Consider the following 13,596-nt stretch of genomic DNA (forward strand, 5'->3'; position numbering starts at 1 on the left):
CTTTTCCAACCTAGTTATTCTGTGATTTTGTGAAATTTGCAAACTGTCTGAATAATGTCAACTCAAACATTGATAATTGTTCACTAAATATTTACATGTAAGAATTTTTCTTGATTTAATGGTCAAAGATGATCTTCATTATTGTTAATACTGTGTCTTCATCTTGGGATGTGAAAATCTGATTCCTATTTCTTTTTCATTCGTTATGTAGACTACTGTGGCATTATTTAGTCATTAACTGACACTTGCAGTAGACAGGGGGTTATAAACTATGCAGAACTTTGAACTAGTATATGATATAATTTTTTGTTTTAAGACAATCAGAAATAGATTTTGCTCATCATTCTCAATATATAACCCAGTTGAATGTTTTCCTTTTTTTATATCTCTACTGACTAAAAGAGTAGCTGCAGAATGAAAATCATTAAAAAGACTAAACTATCTTTAGTAGTTTGAAGAAGACTCACCAAAAATCTCTGAAAAATTATGTGGCTAGTTTACTGCAGGGCTTTGAAGCAGAAAATATCTCAAACTTCTAATTATTTGTTGCTCTAGTTTTGATTGCTATTTTGTGGTATTCCTCAGATGCTGTTCTAGAAAAAAGTTATCAATTTTCCTTGATAATTTCCTCTTCCAACCTAATTTGCAAATGCTTTACTGCCAAATTATTTTGTTCTATAGCCACTGGAAAAATTTTGTAGTATGAGTCACTGTGATATGGGATATTATTTATTAATATGATAAATGGAATTAAATATTGGCTAAATAAGATAGATAATGAAAATGTTAGTTTAAACCAGATACATTAATTCTGGGTTTGCTCTGGGTTTATGGCTTTTTTTCATGACTAGTTACTGCCTCTTAAGTTTTCCAAGTCATTGAGTAGAGTGTGTCCTTTGTGTGTTGTGGAACAGATGAAATGTCCATCAAAATGAGAAAATCTGGGCTTAAAATAATGATGAGGATATTTTGTTGCATTATTGGTACCTCTTCAGTATCATACAACTGTTTTCAGGAAAAACACTGTGAAATGACATAATTTAATTCTTTTAATATCTTTGCTTTCTTTTTCCCAAAGTTTACTTATTTTTATTACTTCTTCATAACTATTGAAATAAAATACAGGTACTTTTAATAAAGTAATTTCTTTTTGATAAAAGCTTTGACTTCGGATTTTTTTTTCTTTCCCTCAATGATTTTAATTCAGTGGTTTTCTTTTCAGTTGGATTATGAATATCCAATATTTTGGTTAAAATTTCTGTATTTGAAAAGGGCCATTGTTTTCTTTAGCACTATCATTTTGTTAATGAGGAAAATAACACATGGATTAGTAGATTTGTAAATTCTTTATTTCAGACCAGAAGTTCAATTTGAATAGTTTAGTCTTATGTCCTGCAGAATGAATACGTGCAAATAACCTTGCCTAGAGTTTTTTGGGTATAGTCATAACTTAGATTTGAGCTAGAGCCTATCACTTATAAAGATGCAGAGTCTTCATTTAAAGACTTCCAGATACTGGTACTGGACAATGTATTCCTAAAAAAGAGGGCCTCAAATGAAGGTTACATTCTTTCCCCTGTGAGAAAACATAGTTTATGTCCTGTTCAGATTAGTTTCTCTTTTGTTCACCTCAGTTAACATACACATAGAATTACATTTGCCTGTGCATTGTTATTGTCAGTGATATTTTGGCAGCTATTAACATGATTGTGTATTGCAGAAAAATAATATTTAGCTTAAACTGTTTGAGATAAAGAAGGTATTATTCATTTTTAAAAGATGTTTGTATTTGAGAAATAGTTTTGAGGTTCAAAAAAGAAAGAAGTCTCAAAATATAACCTTCTTTCCATAAAAAAAATCAGTAATAGTCAGGTGTGTCATTTTGCTTGTTTCCTTTTGACAAATGCTGATATGTGGAAGATATTTGCACCAATTAGTGGAAGGGAAAATTAATTCATTTTTATTCACAATAAATTATGTACTGAAACATTTCCTCCTTTTACACCTTGACTACAGTTAAAATAAACTCTTAAAATCTTCAAGAGCAGTGTCCTGGGTTCAGCTAGGGTAGAGTTTATTTCTTCTCAGTAGCTGTTACAGTGCTGTGTTTTGGATTGGGAATGAGAATGGTGTTGATAACACACTGATATTTTTGGGTATTGCTAAGTTGTGTTTATCCTAAGGACTTTTTCCTTGTCTCATGCTCTGCCAGTGAGGAGGTACACAAAAGAAACTGGAAGGGATCATAGCCAGGAGTGATGAAAGAGTATTCCACATCACAGAATGTCATGCCCAGTATAGAAACTGGGGGGAGTAACCCAGAATTGGGTGGGCAATCTGGGTTTGGGAAGGGTCTGGCATTAGTCTTTTATTATCATTATTTTTATCATTTGCCATTATTCTCTTTCTAAACTGTTCTTATCTCAGCCTACAAGTTTTACTTTGATTTTCCTCCCCATTCCACCGGGATGGAGAGAGAGAGGGAGGGAGTTGAGTGAGTGTGTCAGTGATGCTTGGTTTCCAGCTGGGCTTAAACCCCAACAGAGAGGGATTCAGGTGTACAGAAGTCAGCAGTGAGTCGAAGTCTGCCTTACGTCTGCCCTCTTGTGGGACATTCTTCATAGTGCAGCCTTTCAGTGCGTGAAAACATGAAGATTTTTAAGTACAGTACTAATTACTACCATTTTTACAACTCCAGATAGGATGAGATTCTTTATTGTGTTTTTTTTTTCTATGAATGCTTTTACTGCTTAATTTTATACTCAGTTGCTGTGGATACAGTTTTTTTCATTTATGTAAACAATAAAACCCAGATATACTTTAGAGTATACAGTGTGCATTTCTGATCTTTAGGATACAAGGTGGAGCATTATGATCTGTTTTTTAGAAGAGCTGAATTGCATGCAAACATTTTGTAAACGTCCTGGTAATGAAAGCAAATGTAAGTTCTTCACTTACTAGAACATCCCCAGGTCATAGTAACTGAGTTGAAAAAGGGTCTAAAAGCTGTAAAAGCAGCCAGGTACACATACAGTCACTAATGTTGTAGCAGAAGGGGATGAACACCTGCTAAGGGGGAAGGAGGAGGGTTGAAGAATGTGGATATAAAACTGATAACAAATGAATGTGAATGTAAAATTATAGCAAGTTCAAAGTGAGCCTGGAAATTTGAGCAGGAAAACAAACTAAGGTGGTGAAGAGCTTTCAACCTTATTGGCTCTCTTAAATAGCATGTAATAGGTGCTAATTGAGACATTAAATTTGTTTGACATTGCTTTGATCTGGCTAATCAGCTGACTTTCTTTTCTGCAGGTGCTGCTGTGTTTTTCCCGAGATACATCTGTACTGGAGCACTTTACTTACAGTAGTGCTACCCCACCCAAGTCATACATACAAGGTAAAAACAGTTGTTTTTAAAAAGATCATGTAGATTTTTGTTGGCTGATGCACTAATAAAGTATGTGAATTTGCTTTGTGTTCATTACACCTAGTACACTACCCTTTAAAGAATGTTAATAAAAATGTATCCAGCTGACTTCTGCATAGATTCTATTATGACAGTTTAGAAGCTGATTGCAGATTGCACTGTTATTCTTTTACTCCAGTTTCCTGTATATAGTTCTGCAGTGTTTTACCAGGAGAAATGAAACACAACTATGACAATATGGTAAAATCATGACAATGCCTGTCTTCATTAGAGCTAGACATTTAAATAGACAATATTGTCCTCTGCAACTCCAATAAATTCAGCAACTGGAAGTTGTTATAAAATGTTGTCTTTGCAAAGCAGTGAATTTTGCAAATATTTGTAGACAGGAGCAGAACATGTTGCTAAAGAACTGTGGGCTCTGTTCAATAGTGTGGGAAAGTAGAGCATTACCAAGCATATTTAGCACTGATTTTTTTAAAAAAGCATGGTATCTTCCAGAGTATAAGCTTATTTTTGGATGTTCTTTGACTTGAGGTCTCATTATTTTTCTTAACAATCTTTAGATTTCTTGTTTCAGTCCACTTGCCTTCTCTGCCAGCTTCTCATGCCATTCTTCTGGATGTTTCCATGCGTCTTAGAACCTCACCTGCCTTGATTTTACCTAGAGGTTCCTAATTTTGCCTTCCTTCTTGAGTCATTCAGTAATCCAATCACATTTTTTCCTATACACCTTCATCTTCTACATCCCCATTGATTTCCTTGTTCCTGGTGCCTGTGTATTTAGCCAAAGTACTTTTTTTGCACCGGACCTCTGCTGAGAGTTTTCATCTTGCTGCCTCTTAAGTCGCTATAAGTAATGTTTGTTTTCCAATCTTTTAATTTCTTTTTTACTGCTTTTTTTACTGTCTTCCACTGAATGATGGAGTTTTCTTTACCAACTCCCTGAAATAAACAAAGGGCTCACCTGAGAGCAAAATAGCAGTGAGATCCCAGGTCTCACTTCAGACACAGAACTGTGGCAGCCCAGAAACACAGCAATGGAGAACATCCTGCATATTCCTAGACAAATCCTGGGGAATGATGTTGCTGATACCTAAATCTGTGCAGTGCAAATCCTAAAGGCTTGTATGTCCTATTTTTAGCTGATTTTCCAAGAGATGTACTTTATGCTAAAAATACGCATCTTCCCAGATTATAATTCTTGGCTGCACAACAAGCAAACTGTTGAAAGGAAAAGGAGAAAATAATTTTTAGTTTAATGAAACAACTCATTTGTATAATTGGAAAATACTGGATTTTGTTTTCATGGGGTAGTAGGCAGGAATTTTGCAAGTTAATTTTTATTTCATTTTAGTCAGTTTATGCTATAGGAAAATATCAAGGTCCAGATTCCATTGAACCTGACAAAAGTTCCATGTGCTAAAGAGTACACAGAATATTCTATACAGAATATTCTATAAATTTTCATGTAATTAATTAAATTTTTAGTTGAATGTTCTCATTTTAGAACTAAAATAATTGCAAGTTTTAATTAGTTGTAATTATGTTTAATAAAACGTTTATATTTCTAAATAAATTGTTAAATTTTATTAATGGATTTTGGATTATTAATTTCTATAGTTAAATAAAGTTTAATAATATAATGTGTTAATTTTGCAGGGAAGTTAAAAAAGTTATATGATCAGTGATTTTCTTCACTTAATTCTTTTGTATCCAGCGGATTACTTAAATATTTGTTTGTTACATCAGAACATCCATCTTCCTCTGTTGCAGACCTAATGATGCCTTAAATATTTTTTATCTGTGGTTGTATCTGTTTGAAGACCTTTCCTGTCCCTAGGTCAGTCTGCCCTTATTCCCTCCTAGAGCTTCACTGTCTTCCAGGTCTGCAGCAAACACCTTTGGAGCTCCTAAGACACACCCAGATAGAATCTCAATGGAACAGCATTGCTGAAATTTTCCTCTTCTTTTTTGTTTGTCATTTTTCTTTATTGGTGCTGCATTTCAGTTCTGTATCTGACATTGTACCTGTCCCATTGCATTGCTTGCCACACTTTAGACAATGACAGATGGTCAATAATGTAATTAGTTATGATTTTTGTAATTGTAACTTAAAATCTACTTTTTAATTTAAATTGTTTAAATCTTTATACATTTTTACAGCTTAATGACATTTTCTTTGTGATTTGATGCTTCACAGGAAAACTCGGAATGGAAGAATATGCTGTTTTCTATCCTCCAAATGGTATGAATTATACTATTGCCTCCTCTAGTGGTAGTTTGGAAGGATTTTTTTTTCCTCAAATACACGATATTTTCTTTTTCTATTACAAGTTATGTTTGGCTATTACTCTGTGAAATTCATTAAAGGAGTAAGCTGGATGGCAGCTACTCCAAACCCACATTCAGCCTGGTGTTAGTGATCACAAACAGAGTTTGTGTTCATGTGTGGGGAGGAGAAGGAAAACAACTTGTGATACAGCAGCTTGTATTCAGTCTTGTATCAGCACTTAGAGGATTTGAATGATAAATGCTGAAACTGGCTGACCTCCCAGCTTTTCAGTACTTAACAAACCACACCCTAAAGTCTTCTCCTTTCAAAATGTGTGTTGACAAAACAGATCTATGTAATTTTAATATCATTGCTGTTGTTATAACTTCAGTTATTAAAGTTGTTTTCTTCAGCTCTTACCTTGACCATTTCAATCCCTTATTGAATCCTTTCCCTCCATTTGTATTTCAAGCTCTTTCCTCTTGCTTTCAAGGCCTTACGTCACCAATCTTAAATCTGTGTCTCTGGCCTTGTCTTTTATGTCTTCTGTATTTCAGTGTAGTCAGTTGCAGCGCGTTCTTTTGTTTCACTTTTTTCTGTGTTTGCCTCTGCAATTCCTGCAGCTTTGTAGCCATGAAGCATTGTTCTTATGATCTTTGCCAAAGCAGCCACCTCTTAGCAGTCTTATATAAAATCTAGTGAATGGGAGCTAAGATCAGCTGGGAAGGAGGAGCAAGCTCTGTCATGCTACAACTGTCAAGTACCGTGAATGTTCTATCTGAGTACTACATGAATTACTAGAGGTCTTGGCCTCCCTTTTTTCCTATTCCATTCTTGTCAGTGCATGACATTTATGGGTTGTCATTTATCTGAATTTAGGTTCTGATATCAGCAAAGCCTCTGTGTATCAACTTCATGGAAACTGAGCTTTACTTGACTGTCTAGGAATTATAGCTTGTGTTTAAGCATGTCATTGGTTGTACTGACATAGGTGATACTGTACTTAGGTATGTACAAGATGGAGATCTGTGCAGGTGCAATAACAAGGAAATACTTTATTCCTGATGTAGGCAGAATACAATTTGATAATGCGAGGAGGAATAATATTGTTTGCATGCATAAAGAGGATTATTAAAGAACAAAAAAAAGAAATATTTTTGTTTTGCAGGTGTAATTCCTTTTCATGGCTTTTCTATGTATGGTAAGTGTGACTCTCATAAGCTAAAACCTCAGGATTGCTTTTCCTCATGTTGAAGTTTAAAGCTGTATATACTTTTCTGCTACTTTTAAACTTGTGTACGTGCTTTTATCGTTTTTTGTGTATGAAGATTGTTGAATATAATTTTTAAAATTTCGGGCTGTTTTATTTACTCGTATTACAGCTTGCTGCCATGTGAGAATTCCTTCTTTGAGAGCTAATAGCTGAGCTAAGCTACACATCTTAATGTGTATGAATAGAGGAATAAAGTTTACCAACAAAGTGCTCTTTCCTTGTGTTTCACTTCTGGGTAGACCAAGTTACCCATGAAAAAAGTTCTTAAAAACATAAATAATCTGAAAGGCCTGTTGCTCTCTACATTTACCTACAAGAGGTGTTAAAAGACCATGACATAAAATAATGCTTGCTAATATACTGCATAGAGGAAAGCACAAATATCAACAAGATTTTTAGGAAAAAAAGCAGAAAAATCTGGGGTTACAGACATATTGCAGCTATTGCAGATGTGAGATTAGATGTTTTGGCTTTTCAGTTTTTTCTTTTGGTTTATCAAAGATGTTCGTTGCATCACAGAGCAAGCAGATTTTCAGATTATACTTAAAATGCTATGTTTTGCTAATAATGAAGTTTAATGATCAGACACAATCATTAAATTAATGGAATTGAAATATTAAATGCAAATTTGAACCTGAGTAGGGAATCCAGAGTCTTTGGAGTAATGAGCACTTAAGATACAAACTCTTCCTTAGGGACTCACTTAGAGACGTTCACTCGTTCTGTGTGAACTGCTTTTCAAAATGTTTGGATTTGACTCTGCCCTTGGGAACAGTGTCTCTCAAACAGAGGTGTGAGTTTTCCTCCCTCCCTCCTGTCCTCGCTCTTTGCACAGGCTCAGAATATGCTGGCTCTGAGGAGGAGGAAGGGTGAAAAGTAAGGCAGGAGAAACATGGTAATGTAGCTCAAGACTGGCCACAGTGGCTGGGACCAAGCAGAGCATCTGCTGTATTCCATGCTGTGCTGCTATGTGAGGAAGTGTCTGGGTCCTTACGAAAATCCTATACCCTTTTTCCTGTTTGCATGCATTCACTGTCAGGGTGCCAGCTGTCAGAGGCTGTTCTGTTACCCCCCAGGCCTTTATGTACATGTGCACACTGACAAGTTTTCCACCTCCATCTTCAAGCATTAAAAACATGAGCACGGGTAACACCCTTTGCTTTTCTGGCCCCTATGGAAATACAGGTTTCTGTGAACATCTCACCCTACCTTAGCACCCTACCTCTCATACATAGACACCATTTTTGTTATTAAGGCACATTCTCTAATACTTAGATAAGAAAATAAATTCACACGTGCATATATCTGTATATATATTAAGAAATGTACATATATCTCTGTGTGTATGTGTACATACATATGCAGATAAATATATCCATATCCCTAGCTTAGTGTAAATAAAATGGAGGGGAAGGTGAATGTAGATATAGAAACTATAAGTGTGTTAAAATGTAAACTGTCAGCTAAAATGATTAAGCCTATAAAGTGAACCAGTCAGCATGATGACTGGACAGATCAAAAGGCTGTTCATGAAAGGGTATGACAGCTGCCTGTGAGAATGCATTGAGTGTATGGACTGTCAGTCCCAAGGAATGATGGTTATGTTTGAGCAGCACATACATATAACAGATTTTATGTTTTATCTATACACTAGACTTGTACAAAACAAGCAAAGTTTCAGAGCTGCTGTTTTACAAATGTAATCAATTATTATTTTGAATCAGGTCTGCTAGAAGACTTCTAAAAGTAAACTACCAAATGTCCATGGTTTACAGATCTTGCAAGAAATAAACATGTCTCTATGAGTTTGTCATACTTAGTGATGTTATTGTAGTGACCAAAAGCTGTTCTTGTAATGTTTTCATTTTCACAATATCTGTCTTCAAGCAGTCTTACAAATAGGGCATCAGTTCGGAGCTGGTCACTGGCCCCATGGCGCACTGAAAGTTAGAGACGGTTTAATCAAAAACTTGCACCTTAGGGGTGCTATCCTTACAGCATATTTCTTATGGTTCAGAAGCCAGCACTGTAGTAAGCAGGTTCTAATTGGTTTAGCTTATTGAAATATGTAAGAATAATATGTAGAATGTATCATACTCCCTTTTTTGACTTTTTACATTAAATGATAGACTGTGATGGAATACTTCTTTCTCAATAATTGGGTTAGTACTGTTTTTGTAAATTGTGGTACTATAAATTACCTGGCTTTTCCTCATACTTCATGCACTTAATCATTGAACTCTTTTAGCAGTTTACAGTGTTGAGTCAATTATAATTATTTTATCCTTTCAGTTGCTCCACTTTGTTTTCTGTACCATGAACCTTCCAAATTGTATCAGATATTCCGTGAGATGTATGTGCGTTTTTTCTTCAGACTCCATTCCATCTCTTCTCATCCCTCTGTAAGTTCATTAGGAATTAAATCCACTCACTTGATATTCTGTTTGCTACAGAGCAATAATATATAGTAGCATGGTTTTCTGTGTGATTGAAATGTATCCTTTTAAATATACTAAAATATTTCAGGCAAGCTTGGAAAAGTTATTAGGTAATTCCAGTGTGGATATTGTTGTTTGCTATGTCAGTGTTAGTCTTTGCTATCATGTACCTTATTAAAATAGTAAGTTCTCATTTTATGAGGGTATGGGGTCTTTTATAAGGGTCAAGTTTTTTAATCCAGTAGATTCTTCAGTTCAAAGAGTCACACAAATTCACCTTCATTAAAAATATGTAAATGGACTCCAAAATATTGTCTGGAGTAACGGACTAAAATATATGTATAGAGATATTGTTTCTGTTATACCAATTTAGTGTCTGTTTCTTTAACTGAAGAATCTTGGTATGACACTATGTGCTTTTTAGTACTACCGGATGAGTTTAAATAATTTGTCTGTTCGTGACCAGGATCAGCTGTCTTGAATATACAACAGTTGTAAAAATTGGCTTGTCTTCTATTTGTGAAGAATAAAACAGAGTAGATATTTATTTTTTCCTTCAAAAAGTGCTGAAGATTTACATTGCTTTTTGAAAATATTTCCTGGTTAAAGGAAAATCCTATCCTTGGTATACCATTTCAAGGCTATGTATCGTGCTTTCCATCTTTAATACCAGAGAAAGGGGTCAAACAAGAATCTATTCATTTCCATGGTAATTTTGGAAACAATTTTAAAAATGTGTTTATGTTTAACTATTTTTGTAGTTTTCCCTATTGCTGTTTAGTTTTACTTATCGGAGAGATACTTTTTCTCACATCCTTTATTTTTTAGTGCAACTGAGATCTGTTTCACCAAAGTGGAAATATTTCAAGTAGGTTACATTATAATAACCCATTAAGTACCTCAACCCTGACATACAAACACCATAAGTAACTCAGACTTGTAAAGGACTATCAGAACATATTAGTTGCTAATACATACATGGAATTTCAGGAGCAAGGCTTTAGTGACAAGGTGTTAGAATTGCTTGTGCCTTTCTCACTTGAGTTGAATACTGTATCATTAATAGTGTTTTATTGCTTGAATTAAAAATTCATGCACATTTACATGCTGCTACTGTTTTCCATATTTGACAGAATGAGTGTTAGTATTCATGATATGATCTTGTTTCTTTAGGGCATTGTATCATTGTGTTTGCTTTTTGAGACTCTTCTACAAACCCATCTGCCCCAGCTCTTCTATCACCTCCGAGAAATCGGAGCTCAGCCGTAAGTACTTCTTTCTGACTTGTTACAAATATTCTGAAAATGCTGTTCTGTAGTGTTTTAATTGAAGATCTATAGGAAATTACCCAAAAGTATAACCATCAGTGCTCCTTTTTTCCTTGAGAGTCAGATGGAGTGCTTTGTCTAACCTTCATATCTGTGCTTTGTGCATTTCTTCTGTATGCTCTGTGAAAGAGAGAGAATTGCTCTGTGAGAAATGCTCTATGCTGCATTATTCAGGTAAGTTTCAGTAATTCATGTTGTATCTGATGGAACTAAGTGATGTATTTCTTAGGGGATAGAAGACACAGAGATGTGTTAGTTGCAGCAAAAGGTACTGGAAGAGGCAAGAGAGCAAGAGTCATTCAATAATGAATTCATGGCGCCAGGCACAACAGAACCTGAAAACCATTTTGTCTTAATTGGTATCCATCTTAATAGCATAATAGCAGAAATGATGAAACATTGAGGATGATAATAGCTGAAGATCACTCTAATGTGATTGTTTGATCAGAATGATTATGAGAATGATATTAGTACTTTATCAAATGAGATGCTAAATAATTTTATGATGGCCATTGCAAATTAAAATATTGATTATTATTGCAGCAAGAGACAATGCTTATTCTTCCTGGAAGAGAAGAGAAATGCAGAGAGATAATGAAATATTTTCAGATTATAGACAATCTGGTCATTATGGGAGGCAGAAATATAATAACCATTGTTTGTCACTTGTTTGCAGGCTACGAATTTCATTTAAATGGATGGTACGAGCGTTTTCTGGTTATTTAGCCACAGACCAGCTCTTGCTTCTATGGGACAGAATCCTGGGATACAATTCTCTAGAAATTCTTGCTGGTAATAGAATTATTTTTACAAAACATGTGAAGTCTGTGTGAATGTAAGGCAAATACTCATTAGCTTCAATGTATTTTGTGATGAGAATAGTTACTCTTTGACAACCTGCAGACAGCAGGTTACATACATGTCAAAGCATATATCATCTAGAAAAATGGAATTGAATGAGTACTGCATCTTTAATAAAAAATATGTCAGGTATTTTTTTAATGGCAATACTCAAAAAATGCTAAGTGCTCTCTGAACAGCACACAGGATGTTCTCCCAGCTTCAGTGGTAGTGGTAAATGAATTGATCATCTTTCACAAAGTACAAGATTCATGTTATTTATGGCAGCTACTGTTATGAATATGAACGAGGCCAAACTTTCTCCAGAGAAAGAGGTTCTCGTTTATTAAAATAGCTACAAGGAACGGAGTACGCAGGATAAGCCCAGGCACCCACACAGCGAGCCAAAAACCAAAACAGTGCGCTAACCCCAAGTGCACTGGGTTCTTCCCAAACACAAACCAGTATCCAAAAAGAAGAAGAACGCCAACCCAACCGAATTTCCCCCATTTGTAGCCCCCTTTGAGTCCAGGATTGGTCCATTTTGGATACGCATGATGATTGGTCCATTTCCAGGCTTCTCATTGGTCTTTAACGCCGTTCATTCTGGACCAATTGTTTCTGCAGGGCTTCAAATGATTGGTCAGGTCTTCCGTCCAATCCCTCTTCGACTTCGCCTTGCCCCACCAAACCACTGTTCCACCAAATCCTGCACCCTTCTCTTAGCGCATTCTAATAAGCCCCCCCGCCGCCTTTAACATAATACAATTAATATAACATAATTAATACAATATAATTGAACTATATGCCCTAATTTAACTTAACTTTTACCTATAACAACTACCTCTACAGTACTTAAAGGAATTGAGAGTCCCCCTGATTTTGCTGGATTTCTTCCTTGAAGTGGCATCTTTTAAGATGCTTTTGAAAGTTTTATAGCTAAATACTGCCCTCATGTTTAGGAAGGTTTAAGATGGATGTTTTAAAGAAAACCTATATCTTCAGTTGAGTCAGTTTTTAAATACAAAGTAGGTGAGTAGAAGAGAAAATGTTTTGGTTTCATTTGTACATGTAAGACAGCTTGTCCCTTTTAATTAAAAGCTATTAATCTTAAACTCAGGCATTTTCACTCAGACTTTCCTGAAAGAATGTTGTGTTTTTCCTGTCTGTTTAAAAGAGTGGTCAAAGACACTCAAACACAGTCACCTGTTGTACATCAAAATAATTAAACTAAGTGAGAACTGGTATTTTATATCAAGATTAATTCTAACCACTACTTATCAGGTCAGAAACCTAAATATTGGACATTTTCTTTCAGTCCTGGCAGCTGCTGTGTTTGCTTTCCGAGCAGTCAACCTGATGGAGGTGACATCACTGGCTGCAGCTGAAGTAAGGATAAGTTTCACTTAGAGGAGATTGAAATAGTTTCTGATGCTTTGCCAGTAGGAGTAACTTAAGCTTCACATGGCACATGATGCATAGTGCAAATCTTTCTGCCTAAATTCTTACCTTAGATAAAAAATAAGGAAATTGTGAGCATTCAGTATGTAATGCTGCTTTTCTGGAGTAAAAGGAAATAAAGCATGTTCGCTATAAAAATGCAGTGTTATAAAATTATTTTTTACAGTTAAGTTTTTTTTTTAAATATATAATCTCTGTTAGTGGGATATATTGTTTTTCAAATATTGCAGAGGTTTGTACCCTTTTCCTCAGTACATTTTAGTTGCTTCTGTTCTACAAATTACAAAAATTTTACAAGATTACTTTGTCAGTGTGAATCTGAAATTTCACTGTGTGTACTGCCATAGGAATTAAGAAAATGAAATTATTAGCATGAAGATTATTACTATATATAGTCACCTGTTAATTTTTTTTTTTTTATACAGTGATGGATTTTTTCCATATTTGGAGAGTTTGTGATCACTTTCTTTGGCTTTTTTTTAAACATACTTTCATGAGAAGACATTGATTATTTGAGGCATTACATTGGACTTAGTTCACAAGTACTAGCCAAG

The 13,596-nt window shown here is 35.0% G+C and overlaps 1 protein-coding gene across 1 annotated transcript in view; it reads left to right on the plus strand.

Annotated features, from left to right (window-relative positions):
* Nucleotides 1-13,596, plus strand: part of TBC1D19 (TBC1 domain family member 19) — a 39,922-nt gene that overhangs the window by 25,591 nt on the left and 735 nt on the right. The window contains exons 15-21 of the mRNA XM_005415620.2: nt 3,313-3,397; nt 5,631-5,675; nt 6,871-6,903; nt 9,268-9,377; nt 10,587-10,678; nt 11,418-11,533; nt 12,900-12,970. Of these exons, the coding sequence (XP_005415677.1) occupies nt 3,313-3,397; nt 5,631-5,675; nt 6,871-6,903; nt 9,268-9,377; nt 10,587-10,678; nt 11,418-11,533; nt 12,900-12,970 (552 nt within the window). The remainder of the gene's footprint in view (nt 1-3,312; nt 3,398-5,630; nt 5,676-6,870; nt 6,904-9,267; nt 9,378-10,586; nt 10,679-11,417; nt 11,534-12,899; nt 12,971-13,596) is intronic.

The sequence above is a fragment of the Geospiza fortis genome, unplaced genomic scaffold, assembly GCF_000277835.1.
Source record: "Geospiza fortis unplaced genomic scaffold, GeoFor_1.0 scaffold40, whole genome shotgun sequence".
Lineage (NCBI taxonomy): Eukaryota > Metazoa > Chordata > Aves > Passeriformes > Thraupidae > Geospiza > Geospiza fortis.